At 42.1% G+C, this 15,595-nt stretch overlaps 1 protein-coding gene across 12 annotated transcripts in view; it reads left to right on the top strand.

Moving 5' to 3' along the window:
* MSI2 (musashi RNA binding protein 2) overlaps positions 1 to 15,595 on the top strand; it is a 388,856-nt gene that overhangs the window by 336,589 nt on the left and 36,672 nt on the right. For 10 of the 12 annotated variants that reach the window (XM_034752631.1, XM_034752630.1, XM_034752638.1 and 7 more), the window contains one exon: positions 13,543 to 13,605. In XM_034752631.1, coding sequence (XP_034608522.1) covers positions 13,543 to 13,605 — 63 coding nt within the window. Of the gene's footprint in view, positions 1 to 12,270; positions 12,295 to 13,542; positions 13,606 to 15,595 lie in introns of all 12 variants that reach the window. The other 2 variants (XM_034752634.1, XM_034752627.1) reach the window with 1 other exon arrangement.

Here is a 15,595-nt window from a genome sequence, read left to right as displayed (position 1 = left end):
GTGAAAAATCAAATGCCCAAAACCTGCAAGATTTATTCCCCCACCCCACCCCCCGACAGCTCTTCACCCCCTCACTCTGTTGTGTGCTCTCACAAGAAATCCACAGTGGGGACCAGCATGTGATCGAATAGAAGGGAATATATTTGTAGTCTGAATGCATGGCACAAAATAAACATTTAGTTGGAGCTAGATATTATAGCTAGATAATGTACTTGTAAGAGGGGGAGGGGAGTACCAGACATAGTTTCTGAGAATAAATGTTGTTCAGCTCTGAGGGCCAGATCATCCGTTGCTGTAAACCGGCCTAGCACATCTCAGCTGGTGCAAGTCAGCGTAGTTCCATTCTAAATGCCTTAGTGCTAGAGATACACATGGCATTTTACAGACCCAGGACGATTTTCATTTGTACTAAGGCCACTCTACACTTCTCTGGCAGTGTAAGGGTGCTTTAAAGTGGGAGTAAATTATATTCACACTGGCCCCTTTACCCTGACAGTGTTGAACAGAGGGAGCTTTAGTTAGGTCCCCAGTAGTTGAACCATGTTGGAAGCAGTAACAAAGCTTGTCACAGCATGATAATTTAATGAGTGATCTTAATTTTTTTTTTTTTTTAAAGTAAACCTGTCCTTGGCATTCTGTGGTTCAAAGTATTGTGGTTGGGTAAACGCAAGTCCCATTAGAAGCTGTGCAGTAAATTGTTTAAACTTGTTATGGTAAAAAATGCAAAACAAAGTTAGAGCTGTTTCTCACTCTTCCTTCTAGCCCTTCCCATACTGCTTAAATGCTGGTCTAATCCTTCCAGCACTGCATGCCTTTGTTCACCTAGAAAATGCGGGTGGCGTCTGCATGGCGTAAAATGGTTTACAAAGAATTTATTAAATCTACCAGAGTGAGCTTAATTACATTCTTCAAACCTTTCAGATTTGATTTCCATCAATGAAAGCAAATGGCAGACTGGACTCCCCGCCCTCTTCCTCTCCCCCCCCCCCCAATTAATTTGAAAGTTTGCATGTCTTTCACCTAGGATGAGAGGCTGAAGTGCATGCATTCAGGATACATGTGCTTCCCTTGAGCAGGGAACCCTTAAAAATGTAGGTAATAAAGTAAAAAATTAATATTTCAGTGCACATAAACCGCTAACCATGAAATACCCCATTAAGTTCAGCTTACTTGGCAGATTGAGTTTGTTTTTTGTTTTTTGTTTTGGTCACAGGAAAATATTTTACCTAGATTTTAACCCCAATATAAATGCTGTAAGTAGTACTTTCCTTAATCATACTAGGATCTGTTTGGAATATTCTATTTCTGGATAGCCTTGTGGTAATAAGCACTTCCCATTTGGCCTGTCATTCGTAAATGCAAATTATACAGTATACACATACACACACATCCACCTAATAGTCTCTCTTTGGAGAAGAAGACAGACAGATGGAAAGCACCACATGAGACGGTTGCTAGTTATTCCAGTGAATGCACTACTAGATACCATGGCGATGGGTGCAGGATAAGGAGCTGAGTAGAATTCTTACAACAGGTTAAAAAAGAACCAGAAACTGAGCCAGTCATTCAGAAGGGTGCAGTCCCCTGACTCCCAGCAGAAGCCCCTTTGCATTCTTGGGATGTTTTAGCTCAGAAGAATCTCATTTTCACTTGTACAGGCAAGGGAATGGTCTGATCTAAAAAATATGACCATGGCCAATAAATTTAGGATGGGATTTTCAGAGGCAATTGGTGTTGGTCCAACTTTGCTCCCACTGGGGTCAGTGGTAAAACTCCCATTATTTCAGTGGCAACAGAGTTAGGCCAACACTGAGCACTTGCAAAGTTTCCAGCCCCTGGAAGTTTCTGGTAGGACCCTTTGCCAACATAATAGCTTCCATGCAGTTTCCTGAACCTCCCACATAAGTATTTGTGAAGGTTTCCCCAAATGTCATGTCTTGATAAAGTTTCAAACGCTACAAATGTTTTTTATATGGGTGCCTTAAAAGCCTTGATAGAAAACTTCCCAAAGCAGTAAAGAACCTCTCAACGTCATTGAGTTTGTGCGGGCTGTTAAAACATTCCATGAGGTCAGACCTCCCAAGGGTTGTCTGTCCTCAAGGAATCTTGTCTGTCCTCAAGGAATCTATCTCCTTGGTTGGGTTCTAACTGTTCCATCAATCCATGACCCAGATGTTGAGGTTGCTGTCAGAGCGAGACAGGGTCATTGCCCTGAAAATGAACAGTCCCAGGTGGAGGGGAAAAACTAGCCTACCTATTTCATACTGTAGCTATGTTGTTTGAATGTGAACTGGACTCTCTGCGTTTCACAGCTTCAGTGCAATAGAAGGGGGCTCTTAGATAGTAACTTCTGCTCCTAAGAGGCCTCAGCTAGAGCAAATGGGAATAATTATTCACAGGGGCAAAGAGGCATAAAGAAAACCCTCATGTATAGCAGAAATCATAGAAAGAGCAATGTAATCAAATAATGCTGAGTCTGATACGAGCCTAAACCTGACCCCTATAGAGTTAGTTGTAATAGACTGAATAGCATGTATATCTCATATAAATACTAAAATACAGATTTAAAATGTAACCTAATGTAATAAGTGTAGCCAGCCAAAAATGAGAACTTTTTTCAAAAATGTTCTCAAAAATTAGTCCCTTTTTTTGCATTGGACAATTTTGAAATTACGAATTTTTCAATCAGTTCAAGTAATAAGATTTCAAATCAGGCAGTTAAATTTTACGTTACCTTCCAGGAAACCTTTTCCAGGACTTATAATAATATGCAGACCACTCACTGGCACTATAAAGGTTTAAAGACCAAGGACTAGGACTGTCTAACCTGACCTCCTGTATAGAACAGGCCCCACCATTTCACCCTGCGATTCCTGCCATGAAGAGAATTATTCTTTCGTGCTATGTAAGTGAACTCTGCTGAACCCAATAATGTGTGGCAGAACTAGAGCTTATCTTTTAGATCTCGATTTACAGCCTTCAGGTGATGGAGATTTTACCACCTCTTGGTAATCTGGTCAAATGGTTATTGTCCTCTGTTAAAATGCATCTTATTTTCAATTTTATTTTTTGTCTAACTGCAGCTTCCAGTCATTGGCTCTTGTTAGGCCTTTGCTAAATTCAAGAGAGTTATACTGGAGCTAATATTGCAGATCTTCCCCTTTGTAGCACGTATACGTACAGTTGGAGAATGTTTTTTTACAAGTTAAATGTTTAAACTAAGAAGCTTGTCTTTTCGGTACCTTTTGAAGCAACTGAAATGAGGTCTGAAGCACTTGGCTGCACTTGAAACAGATGCTTTGATGCTATTCCCTTCAACCCCTTCCTTGTTCGGCCAACAACAGGTGGCCAGAATTTAGAACTTGCATGCTATAATGGCAAGCCTGAATGCATTGACCTCCCCCTACAATGATAGTTTCATGAATCAATTGTGTTTATTAAAAATGTATGATAATGCCTGGCCTCTAGGTTTAATATGAGAAATGTTTCCATCCAACACATCAGTTTAGTACTGAATGGAGTTAGTTCCTCTTAGAACATGATTTAGTTTAAAGTCCCTTTCACCTACGTCGGCTGTGTTGATCTAAAGGCTATAATTCTAATAATATAGATCGAGGTAAAGCATTGCATGCTGGGAAATGTAGTATCTATGGACCACATGTGGATTAACAAGGCAGTTGGTGGCCACATTACAGAAATCTGTGGGGTGTTCATTAACTGCGGTAGGCCATGAACACTGTAAAAATAGAATTTAAAAAAAAGCTACAAGCTTTAGGTTTCTTTTTAAAAAAAAAAAAAAAAAAAATTTCTTAGCACAAACCATTTGCCTTTGAGAAGCTTGCCAGTTCTGTATGGTGAAATAATTGCAAGGGGTTATTACACTTGAGAAGACTCAACAATAATTTGCAGACAAATAGGCAGCTTTGTCTCACTGATGCATAAAGTAATTACTGGACAAAAGTGCATCATTCCCATTTTAAAAGCCATCACCCAGGAGCCGTAAGCCGCTGAAAAATGGATCGTTTACAGGACATAAAGCGGAAGTGCCAAATTTTAAATTAACTGTATTTGGGTTTTATCATTTTTGTCCAAGTTCCAGAGGAGAAATATTGTTCATAATAACACCCATCTGCAAACACACACACGCTGTGTGAACTCCATTACTGGTGTCTGACGTTGAGAATTCTCCTACAAAATCTTGCCATATGCCATACGTACATTTTACATAGTGGGGGACTGTGCCTTGAACAACATGATGGGCTGTTTAATGAGGTTCCCATTATGCATGATGTGCTTTATCTGAAGTTCACTAATTTCCTGACCCGGTGAAACAGATTTTAATAAGCTTGATATAACGCAGCATTTTAAGACAAAGGGAAACACTTAATGTGGCAGTCACAATAAAGAACTCTGAGCAGACTTGTAGATGTTAAAAATGTTAATAGGATTGATCAGAAGCTCAGGAAAAGAATTTTCCATTTCCCTGAAGGCCCGCTTTGTAACTTCTTGTTTGTTCACCTCTATTTGGCATTTTAAAGACTCGGCTGCCCCATTTCTTTAAAAAGTATATTGGTTTTACCTTCAAGATACTGTAAAATTTGCTTAGACATAATTTAGAGATGATTCTATGTCTGACTTTTAGAACTTTGGGTGGAATCTTCATTCAAACCCAAGCAAACTAATTAACATAAAATATTTTGCTGTGAACGCTTTGGTAGAACCCAGATCTTTCATCACCTTTATATAAATTTTGATTTCTCTGGGTTTTTTTCTTTCTCTCTAAACACTGTAGGTTGGGTGTTTTTGTTAAACTTAGAGGTGAGTTTTTTAAGGGGGAATTGAGAGAAAGATAGTAGAAAAGTTAGGGTTGTATATGTGGGGGGTATTGTCTATTTGACATAGCCTTCCTCTTCACATGCACACAACTAAACATGACAGTTACACGGAATATCCCCCAAAAAGTTTCATATTGGGATGCTGCATGGTTTTGAGTCAGACACTTTCAAAATTAAACCTAAAGGTCCTACAAAAAGGATAACCGGCTAATGAAAAGAATAATGCAAGAGAGAATCCATTTGGAATGACAGCTGTGAGCCTTTTAAAGCTTTTCTGTGCTGATCAAAGCTACTGCTAACATTGTTTGAAAAGAGGATATCAGTTCTCTCCCTCCACCTTCTTTCCTATTCAACCTACAGACAATTTTGAATTCTAGATTTCACACTTTTTTTTTTTTAAGATCAAGTGAACATGGTCTCTACTTTTCCTAACTAACTAATGTTTAAAACAGTATATTCTAAGAAGCAAGAAAGAGTTTTTGGTATAAAATCAAGTGTTTTAAATGGCGAAGGGGAATACATTGAGAATTGGTGCTGTCTCCGCCACCCTCCCCTGCCCCAATCTACAGTCCCTTCTGGAAATCCCAGTTTGGAAACATTCATGGCTTCATGAATTTTCACACAGTGCAGTGTATGTATGTGTAAATGCTACCTACCTGTCCACACATTATTATTTAACATTCAAATTGTAATAGCACCTAGAGGGTTCAATCCCCATTGTGGTAGGTACTGTGCATACAGGAAATCACAGTCCCTGCCTCAAAAGAGTTGAGTCTGAAATACATATTTGTTTGCTAGGCTTAATTCTCTGGGCATGTTTAATGTATCCTCAGTGTTGCCAACTCTCATGATTTTATCAAAAGTCTTGTGCTATTTGTTGTTTTTCCTGAAACCCAAGTAATTATGTGAGACTCTCACCTTTCATTTTAAATAAAGGAAATTTCTAGTCTCCGTAGATGTGAAAAAAAGCTGACCCAAGTGCAGCCCAAACACTCAGAAAACAGTAAACAAATTAAAAAACAAAACATGTATTTAAAAAAAAAAAAAAACCTTGTGATTTTTAAACTAATCTCATGATATGTTTTGAGGCCTGACTCACTATTTTTGAACCGTTGGGGTTTGCAATACCAGGTGCTTTTTAATGTTTTAACATTACCCCCTTTAAAAAGAATGACTCATGAAAGTAAAGCAAATCCTGTTACTTGGTTTCCCTCTCCTCATTTTCACACATGCTGATGTTACTCTCCCCTGCACTGTACTATTTATTATATTACAGTAGTGCCAAGAGGCCCCAACTCCATTGTGCTGGATGTGGAACAAAGGGACATAAAGAGAAATCTATGGCCAACAAAGTTAAGGACAATAAGGAGTTTTTTAAATATATTAGGAACAAAAAGAATGCTAACCATGATCCATTATTAGATGGAAATGGTTGAATTATCAATAATAATCAGAAAAGGCAGATTTGTTCAATGAATCTTAAAGTTCTGTATTTGGGAGTGGGGAACAGATGATGTAGTCTCATCATATGGTGATAACACTTTCCATTCCACTCGTATATCATGAGAATATTAAAGAGCAGCTACAAAAGTTAGACATTTTTAAAACAGCAGGTCTAGATAACTTGCATCCAAGAGTTTTAAAAGAGCTGGCTGAGGAGCTCACTGTACAGTTATGTTCATTTTCAATAAGCTTTGGAACACTAGGGAAGTTCCAGAAGACTGGAAGAACACTAATGTTGTGCCAGTATTTTAAAAGGGTAAATAGGATGATTCGAGTAGGTATAGGCCTGTCAGTTTGACATCAGTCCTGGGCAAGATGATGGAGCTGCTGGTACAGGACTAGATCAATAAAAAATTAAAGGAGGGGTAATGTAATTAATGATCAACACGGGCTAATGGAAAATTAATCCTGTCAAAGTTAATATTTTTTTAATGAAATTACAAGTTTGGCTAATAAAAATAATAGTTTTGAGATAACATACTTAAACTTCTGTAAGGCCTATGACTTGCTACTGCACGACATTTTGATTAAAAAACTAGAATGGTAAACACTATGGTACATGTTAACTGGATTACAAACCGACTGACCGACCACTGGACCATGCCTCTCTCATGACCTTTAACCGGTGCTGATGTCTTAGTGCTATTATCTACTAATGATGTGTAACCCACAGGTCAGTGTATGTGATGTGCTTGGTCGACACCAGGCATTGAACCAGCGTCCTCCAGAGCTGAAAGCATTAGCCTAAAGAGCCGAAAAACTCTGAAGCTGGGGGCTGTAACAGACTTGCATCGTCTGTAGATCAGGCACAAAGGGGAGAGGGGGAGACACAATGCACTCTGACCAGTGGGTTACCCTGGACAGCGGAAGATTGTCCTGAGCAAGCTCTCAAACAGGGAGCTGTAACAGAATCACACCTTCTGTGGGTTGGGCACAGAGGGGCACGTAACCTGCTGTGCAGTGTCTGTGTTACAGTTTTGTATCCAAAGAACTGGCAGAGAGGTGGCTGTATAGACAGATTTAAAATGGTGGTGTCAGAGATGGAGAAACTCAAAAACCTTCATCTAGGGCGCTGATGTCTAACGTGGCACTAACTGGGTTGTAAGTAATGTAACAATGAATTAAATCGGTTTTGGTTCACTAATGAGTCTGCTGGTCTCAGTGCTGGGTACGTTGACCGGGTCATTGAGAACAGTTTGCTCCTGCTCTGTTTCGCTCGCCCGCTCTCATTCTCAGACCTGCCCACTTTGTGCAGAGTGTACCAAGCTCCTTGTTGTTTTCAGAGGCCTGGGATCCATCCAGGACTATCCCTGCCCAGCTATTTGACACAAGCAGGCTGTATTATGATGTGAGGGTCAGGTTTCAGCTGGAACTACCTAATTAGGTATGACACCAGGGGCTCAGGGATGTGAACTGGGAAGGGATCAGGCTGCTCCCAGACACACACAGGGCCTTTCAATGCGTAACACTGACTTTTTATGCATGCTCAATAAAGATCTCTCTCTTACAATCTGCGTGCCTGCTGCATCACGCTTTGCTAATGAAAGCTGGGCGTGGCACTTCCCCTGCAATGAATTTCATTTGAGCTCCAGGATGGAAGGAAGCTTTCTGGGCAGGTACAAGTAGGTGTAATCTGCAATCTAGGATGTTAAGGGTTGGTCAGCACAGCCAGCCGCCAACAGCTTGACACTGCGTGAGCAGAATGGGAGTGCATTGGAATTATAGGGGAATATTTTATTCCCCATTTATCGTGTATGGAAGTGCTGACTTCTTACCCAAATTGCCATATGATCAATGGCCAGATCTTGATTATATCTCCCCCTTTTTTGGTTTGGTTGTAACTAAAGTCTTGATTCACTTCTTGTTGGGAAGCGCTGGGGAAACGGGGCAAAGTCTTTCCTTCCTCTAACTATGAGGAGATCAGTTTGTTGCAATCAGGGTGCACAATGGAGCCAAACGCACATGATGGATTAAATGCTCCCATTGCAGAGAGCGAGGGCACCACCTAAGGCCCACGTAACCCTTAACGTGGGGCTTATGTGGTATATCAGGACTTGCATGTACAGCATTGCTCTTTCCAACTCTTCTCCTGAAGTTCCTATGAATCTCAGCTATATCCAACCTCATCAAGTGTGTGGCTGTTCGAGAAAGTCGGGTGAGGCGAATTCCGTGCTTCATGTCACTGCTTTGCACTGGCTCTTTAAATTCAGCATCCCCTGCTTTGGTTGTGTGTCACCCACTTGATTTCTCCCCAGACTTATTTGTGTGTTGGAGAAAACACTTGCATGTAGACAGCCACTCACTAAATTTGTGACCTTAGGGCATCGTAGTTAAAAACAGATGTGTCCTTGTTCTCCCACATGAGGCTGTTTCAGTATTTAAAGGGAAACTAGTGATGCAGGAAGCAGAAAAATTTATCTATGAAAAATTGAACTCCAAATATTCATGTTAGCTCTTTCTGAGTAATAAGGCAGCATGAAATTGATCTGAATCCTCAGGGCTTTCTTGGACAGCATTTGAGCCCCTTTCAAAACATTTATTGTAAAATATCTGCTAATTGGAATGCCTAAATCCACTTTAGTCCTTTTGAACAGCTTAGGCGTCTTGTTTTCTCTAGGCAATTATAAGCAAAGGATACACAAAGAAGGACAGGGATCATTTCTGCAGGAAGGGGACAAATATGAATAGATTGAGCTCTTCCCTCCCTCCTTTTTGATTTTTCAGTTGGCATAGTGATGGCTCTAGATAATGGTGGCTACTCGGAGCAAGAAGGGCTGGTGCTGTTTCGCCTTCACCATGGATCTCATCCAAAGTCCATTGAAGTCAATGGAAAGACTCCCGTTGACGTCAAAGGGCTTTGGTTCAGGGCCTGTTGTAGGATGCGGTTGGCTCGGAGCTGGCCTTTTTATTGCTTAAGCCCTTTCAGATGCCAGCTGGCTCCAGGTGGACTCCTCCGCCCCGCTCCGCACAGCCTGTGTTTTTTGCTTCACCGATTTTGGTCACGGGGTTCCTCCCTCCCCCAGCTTCGACTGCAGTTGCCCGGTTCTCGTCCATCGATCAGTGCTGTCCCCTCTCCCCTCACCAGAATGGCAGCAGGGGTTGGGTTACTGAGGCTGCCAGTGCCAGGTGTTCCCCCGTCCCTGCTGGAACAGCCGACAGCTGCTGTCTTGGCATCTGCTGAACAAGCAGCCAGGACACCCCATCGGCCTCCCCACATGCTGCTCCCCCTGCTAGATCCAAGTGAAGAAGGAGGGACAGGATCAGAATGTGAAGGGGCCCAATTCTGGCTCAAGGCTCTCTTTGTTCACAGGCACTGGTGACACCCCCACCCACCCACCCACCTTCATCCAGGCCCCAGTCATCCCCTGGAGCCTCCACCCCAGCCCCAAACACCCTCCTGTTTATCTCCAGGAAAAGGTTATGAGGCCAGTTCAGAGTCCTCACCTGTGGAAAGAGGTGGGTCTTACACTTCATGCTACAGGCCTGTAGGACAGCTCCTGATCGCCACTGACCAGGAGTTCCATAACCCAGTACTTTCCACTGATAGTACCCTGCTTTGGGCCCCTGGGAGTTTTTCCCATGGCTCCATCTGTGTCTAGATCTCCACTGATCATCATAAGTTGCGGAGCTATAGGTAGTCTCTCTCTGTAGCCAAATTTTAGCCTTCTACGAGGAACAGCACTTTGGACATAAAGAATCACATGGCATACACCTTTGGAACATTATGGCCCATGCTGTTTTAAACCCCAGGAGTCTGGGGAAATTACTAACCTGCTATAATGTAGAGAAATATCTTTTCCGAAGTATTTGTCTGATTTGTGTAAAAAAACCGTTTCTATGGGATGCATGAAGATGCAGGTGGAGAGGCAGGGGTGTTGCATATACCTGCCTCTCCACTAATGAGTCTCAGCAGTGAGCAGTAGCTCAGGAGGATGGTGGTGAGTGGGTCATGCCTTACCTCCCAGGTGTGAGTACCTATGGCACTAGATCACCTGGGCACAGTGAATATACGTGCAAGAGAAATATCGTATGATACCTAGGATGGGAGTGTTGATAATTCTGTCAATACAAGTGATGTTCTCTAAAGTCTTACTCAGGAGTGGTCACTTTAGAAGTTTATAAAGTACAGCAGTGAGGGGACACCCCCTTACATAATGCTGAGGGAGTGGTAATGCTTTTCTGACCAGGCTGGGAACTAGGAGACCTGGATTCTATTCCCAGCTCTGTCACTTACTCTCTGTGTGGCTTTCAGCAAGTCATTTAGCTTCTTCTTACCTCAGAGTACCCTCTCTGTATAATGGAGACAGTGCTACTTAGTCACCTTTGTAAAGCTCACTTTGAGATCTAAGGGAGAAAAATAATATGTAAATAACTATAATAATTATTATTGTTACAACCTCAATGCAGTGTGCAAGTATTAACCATGTTAATGTGAAGCCTGGCAAATCTATTTTCAGTAGGCAGCATTGATTCAAGACTTGTGGGCTGAGGGAGTTAGGATCCGTAACCATGTTTTCCGAATCCTGGTTATTAATCAGTCCTCCCTTCTCCTCGCAACACTTCAACCCTCCCACACGCTGCTAACAATCCTCTCGCCCTGCCCCAAACGCTCTCGTCCACGCACAGGGGCAGAATTCCCCTAACAGCACTTGAGTTGATCGGATTATATTTCAGTTGTTTGGAACTCAGTGTCACGCAGAGGCTTTTCTCTGAGATTTGGAATAACGAATTCCTTTCTCTGAGCTAATTTTTCACACACCTGTCCAAAGCACACACTGGAGTAGAATAATGCATCTTTTGTTCAGGGTCTTTCTGTTGGTTTCCTTCTCCACCTCCATTATTTCATTCTTCTTTTGCATGGTAATGCTTTTTTTGCCCTTCATTTGAAGTAAATACTGGGAGTCCCTGGCACTTGAGCAAGAGAAATATGCTTTCCGGCTCTGTTTCTTACGCTGTCTTCGAAGGAGGTTTGGCTGTCCGGGGCGCACACTGGAAGGAGACAGAGGCATATTATAATATGGAAAATCCAAGTCTCATCTGAACCTTAGGGGCGGCTTAGGGAGCCCACAAAGCCTGCAGTTGACAGGTTGCCTGTGACTTTTCACATTCTCTATGGACCTGTCCTGAATGGGATGTGGGAACGTGAAGGATGCTGCTTTCTGGGCAGGTTGGTTGGCTGTGCATCATCTTAGCCAGAGAACGGAGAAGGGGATTTCTTTGGGAGAATGGGGACACTTTCTCCCCCAACTGTTTGAAGCTGGCCCTGTGTGTTCCATCAGGCACTGGGGAATTTTGCTGATTGACTGATGGGTCCAAGTCTGGATCAGGGTTTGGGTTTGGGCTTGTTTCTAAGGGAAGAGAATATGGTTCCAGAGCCTTGCCTCTGACCTGCTAGCAGTTTTCCCCTGGGAGAGTGAATTCCATTTTGTAACCGTGAGCTCTGGCTAAGAGGAAAGTACAGACTGGCAGGATACCGAAGCTTCTGTTTGTACAACTATGGCACTGTATAGGGGTTTTCCATCTAGAGTTAGTCCACCTGCCTGAGCAGCAGTAGCTAGGTTGACAGACGCACTCTTCGGTTGACTTAGCTGCATCTATGCAGGGTTTAGGTTGTCACTTGGGGGGTGAATTTTACATAGTTATGTCAATCCAAATTTTAACTGTAGACCAGGCCTCAATCTGGGTTACAGGAGTGGAGGAGACTTAGGCTTTTGACCCTATCACCCTAAATAAATCCTGCTGGGTGTCTCACTCTTCTATGTTTGTAACAATTCAGCATCATAATAAGAGCAAACAGGCTCGTGTCAGCGTTGAATAATAACTTGATTTGCTGTGTTTGTGCACATGTTCTGTATGTTGGGAATAGGCGCAGACAATAGCCTGAGGTCGCTGTATATATATTTACATAGACTTTTTTTTCCCCCCCTAACAGCCCTATTACCGTATTTAAATGCAAGTATGTCTTTTTTAATTGATGTTTTAAAGTAGTTTAGAGTCACTCTAGCTTAGCTGTTCTTTGTTCAGTTTTTCCCTGGTTACATGTAGCTGGGATGATAGTACTAGAGTTAGTGGGCTTGTAGTTTGCTGATTTATCTGGAACTCTCTCTCTCTCTCTCTCTGTCTCTCTCTCTCTAGTTTGTTCTGCTCTCTTCTGCTGTCCCAATTGCTTCTTTAAAGTCTCAGTTGTTCTTCTGTGGTCTGTTCAGTGTGGCACAGAAGCTGTGTTCCCCGACAAGTTTGCCCTGTCTTGGGTCATCAAAACTAATATGAGCAGCTGGAATTCTGCAAAGACCAGGAATCCGTCAGAGCCTCTTGCTGTCCTTTGCAGCAAGGGCATCTGGTGTTTTTGTTGATCACCTTTTTCCCTGTCTTTGCTTACTTAAAAAAAAGAAAAATCCAGTGTCTCTGGCAGATTTTTTAAAATTAATTAAATTAGGAACCAAAATGTTGCTAGTGGCAGCTCATTTTTCTGCAGTTTCACAGTCCCCCTGCATCAGGGTACGGTACCTGAAATTCCTTGATATGCTGCTGTTTTGCTTTAGAAAGCTTTTTTTTTTTTTTTAATGCATCTGAGTGAAATTTTTTTCCTTTATCCCAGCAAACCTGTGATCTTGAAACAAGGACCCTCCTGTAATTTTGATTACTCTCGTCTATAAATCAGCACATTGCTTTCCTCTTGCAAATAAGCAAAGAATAAAATCAACGTATCCTTCTTGTTTTGCAAAACTGATCTGAGCCCTAACAGTTTGAAAGCAAGAAGATATAAACCACATCCTACAGGCTGTCTCTGTGAATTAATTCACTCCAGTATCTTGCCTTTAAAACTCGCAGTGGCTCAGAAGACCTGTGCACAGGATAAAAAGGCATCATCAGAGCATGCAGCCATTGAAATTCATTGCAGAGGATTTAGGGCAGGATTTTCAAAAGAAGGCCACAGGTGCTTCCATTTTGCAGGCCCAAATAGGCACACCATAAAGGGACCTGATTTTCAGAGGCTCAGCTCTGTCAGTAAATCAGGCTCTTTTAAGGTTCCTTACGTCAGACCCCCAAATCACTAACCCCTTTTGAAAATAGGACCATAATTGACCATAGTTGCCCCCAAAAGTACTACAGTATTTTACCCCCCCCCCTTTTCTTTTTGTTTGGTGACACCTGCTGTTCATTGGATTTTTCCCTTTACCCTTCTCCTTCTTTCCGTGGCTAGGTTTTCCGGCAGCGGCCTATGGACCAGTAGCAGCAGCAGCCGTGGCAGCAGCGAGAGGATCAGGTAGGGGGGCCGGTGGAAGAGGCGGCTACATGGCATACCCTCAGAATGCAGGGCAAGGTAAAAGCTCTGTCGGTATTCTATGTGGCTGCAGCTGTCCATCATTACTCTGATTTTCCTCACACTTATGCTGGGGACCTGGAAAAAACTCTCACTACAAGTGGAGGCCATGAGGCCTGGAGCACCTTACAGGAGGTTTACATAAGAACCGTCAAACCCAGGGTGGGGGCGGCGGCATTGGTATTGTTCATTTATTTATTTTAAATTAAAGCTCATAAAGGACAAAAAAAAAGTTTTCATTTCTCCTGTGAAGTTTGCACTGGGTTAACAATGCAGCATTTGCTCTCTGCAGTTAATGCTCCAGTGGCTGCGAGATCAAACCCACCACCCAGATTTGTGACTTGAACGATTGCCCCCAGTAAGACATCATGGCAAGTTGTCCTATGGATTTATTTTTAAAAATATTTTTCTTGGCCTCACCTCCCAACAAAATAGTATTCTTTCCCCTGGAACTAGCTGGTTACCAGGATGGTAATTTACTAGAGCAGAGCTTCCTGTTAATCTGGAGACAAAAGCATCACATCTGCTACAGTATATTAGAAGAGATCCTAAAATGTTCATATGTGCACTCAAGATCCGCTTTCCTTTGAACTCTAATTGGGGTGGTACAGCTGTAAATGCTGCCTGAAGTACAGGCAATCAATAAACGTTACCTGGAGCCAAATCAAAGTGGCCCTGCTGAAAGCACATGTATTGTATTGTTGGTTTCCAAAGTATGTTTTTTAATTTGCCTGCCATTTAAAGCTTAGTTTTTGTTTCTCAGACTACTGCTCTTGTTACTTACTGCAAACTGCGGCCTAAGCTTCACGGGAAATGTTAAAGCTTTTCTCTCTGTCCCTCCAAACGCTTATTTTCCCCCCCTTAAGGGAAATAAATAAATTGTTACCAATTACAGTTATTACCCTAGAATTTCAATGTAGGGAAACATGTGAATTAGCGCTTTGCTTAAGTAATTAAATGTTCAGTACAGTCATGAGTGGGCTGTTAACTTACCAGCACACCCTGTTCTGTGTCTGCATACTATGCTGTGTCTTGATTGTACAGTGGTGACTCAAAACAATAAACCCTGAGCAAGAACAAAGGGTAGAGTGATGCCTTCTCAGTAGATTTACCTGCTCTCACATGTACATTCAACATTTATGTATCATCCCGTGCATTCATCTTACCATTTGTTCTTGCTAAGGATGAAGGGACATCTAGGGAGGAAGAGAGTTTTGAGAAAACGTTTTTGCTACCTGGCATTCAACTCCCCAACCGCTTCAGTGCGGTTTTGCTCAACATTGTACACATAAGACACGCAGCAAATAATGTTTCCAGCTTACTCACGATTTGATCCTAGAGTAGAGGTTTTCAGTGACCTGTATGGAACTTCTACGCTGGCTAGCTAGGCTCTTAAAAAAAAAAAAAAAAAAAAAAAAAGACTATTGAGCACTAACACCCAAATATGCATTGAGTGAGACCCTAATTCTGTGGAGTCCAAAGTAAGATGTCAGGAGAACTCCGTTCCATGCAAACTGGCACTGCTTGCGGGGCTACAAAGGATCATCTGTACCAGTTTTATTTTGTGGCATGTGGAGAAAGCCTAAGGGGTGACTTGCCAGACAGCTGTGGGAATATTTTTCCTTCTCTTTCTTTCTCCCTCCCCCCTTTCTTTAAAGAGAAGAAAAATTGATTTCACGTATTAATTGAGGAAAATTGACTTAATTGTCACTGTCTCTTCCTCGTGTTTTGCCCTTTAGGTTTTAAGTACTAACAGACCTGGTGAGTTGCCCCTTAAGAAGGCGCAGAGGGTTTGGCTAGATTAACGTTGCTTTCATTATTATTATTTTTTTAATCAGAGTGCTTTTGGTTCCCCTTTACAATTGAACTGAGCATCAATCAATTCTGTGCCTGTAATCATTTGGGGTTTTTTAGTGTGGTTTTTTTTATTATT

This window comes from Trachemys scripta, chromosome 18, assembly GCF_013100865.1.
Source record: "Trachemys scripta elegans isolate TJP31775 chromosome 18, CAS_Tse_1.0, whole genome shotgun sequence".
NCBI classification, from domain to species: Eukaryota; Metazoa; Chordata; order Testudines; family Emydidae; genus Trachemys; species Trachemys scripta.
This window is presented reverse-complemented; position numbering and strand designations above follow the sequence as displayed.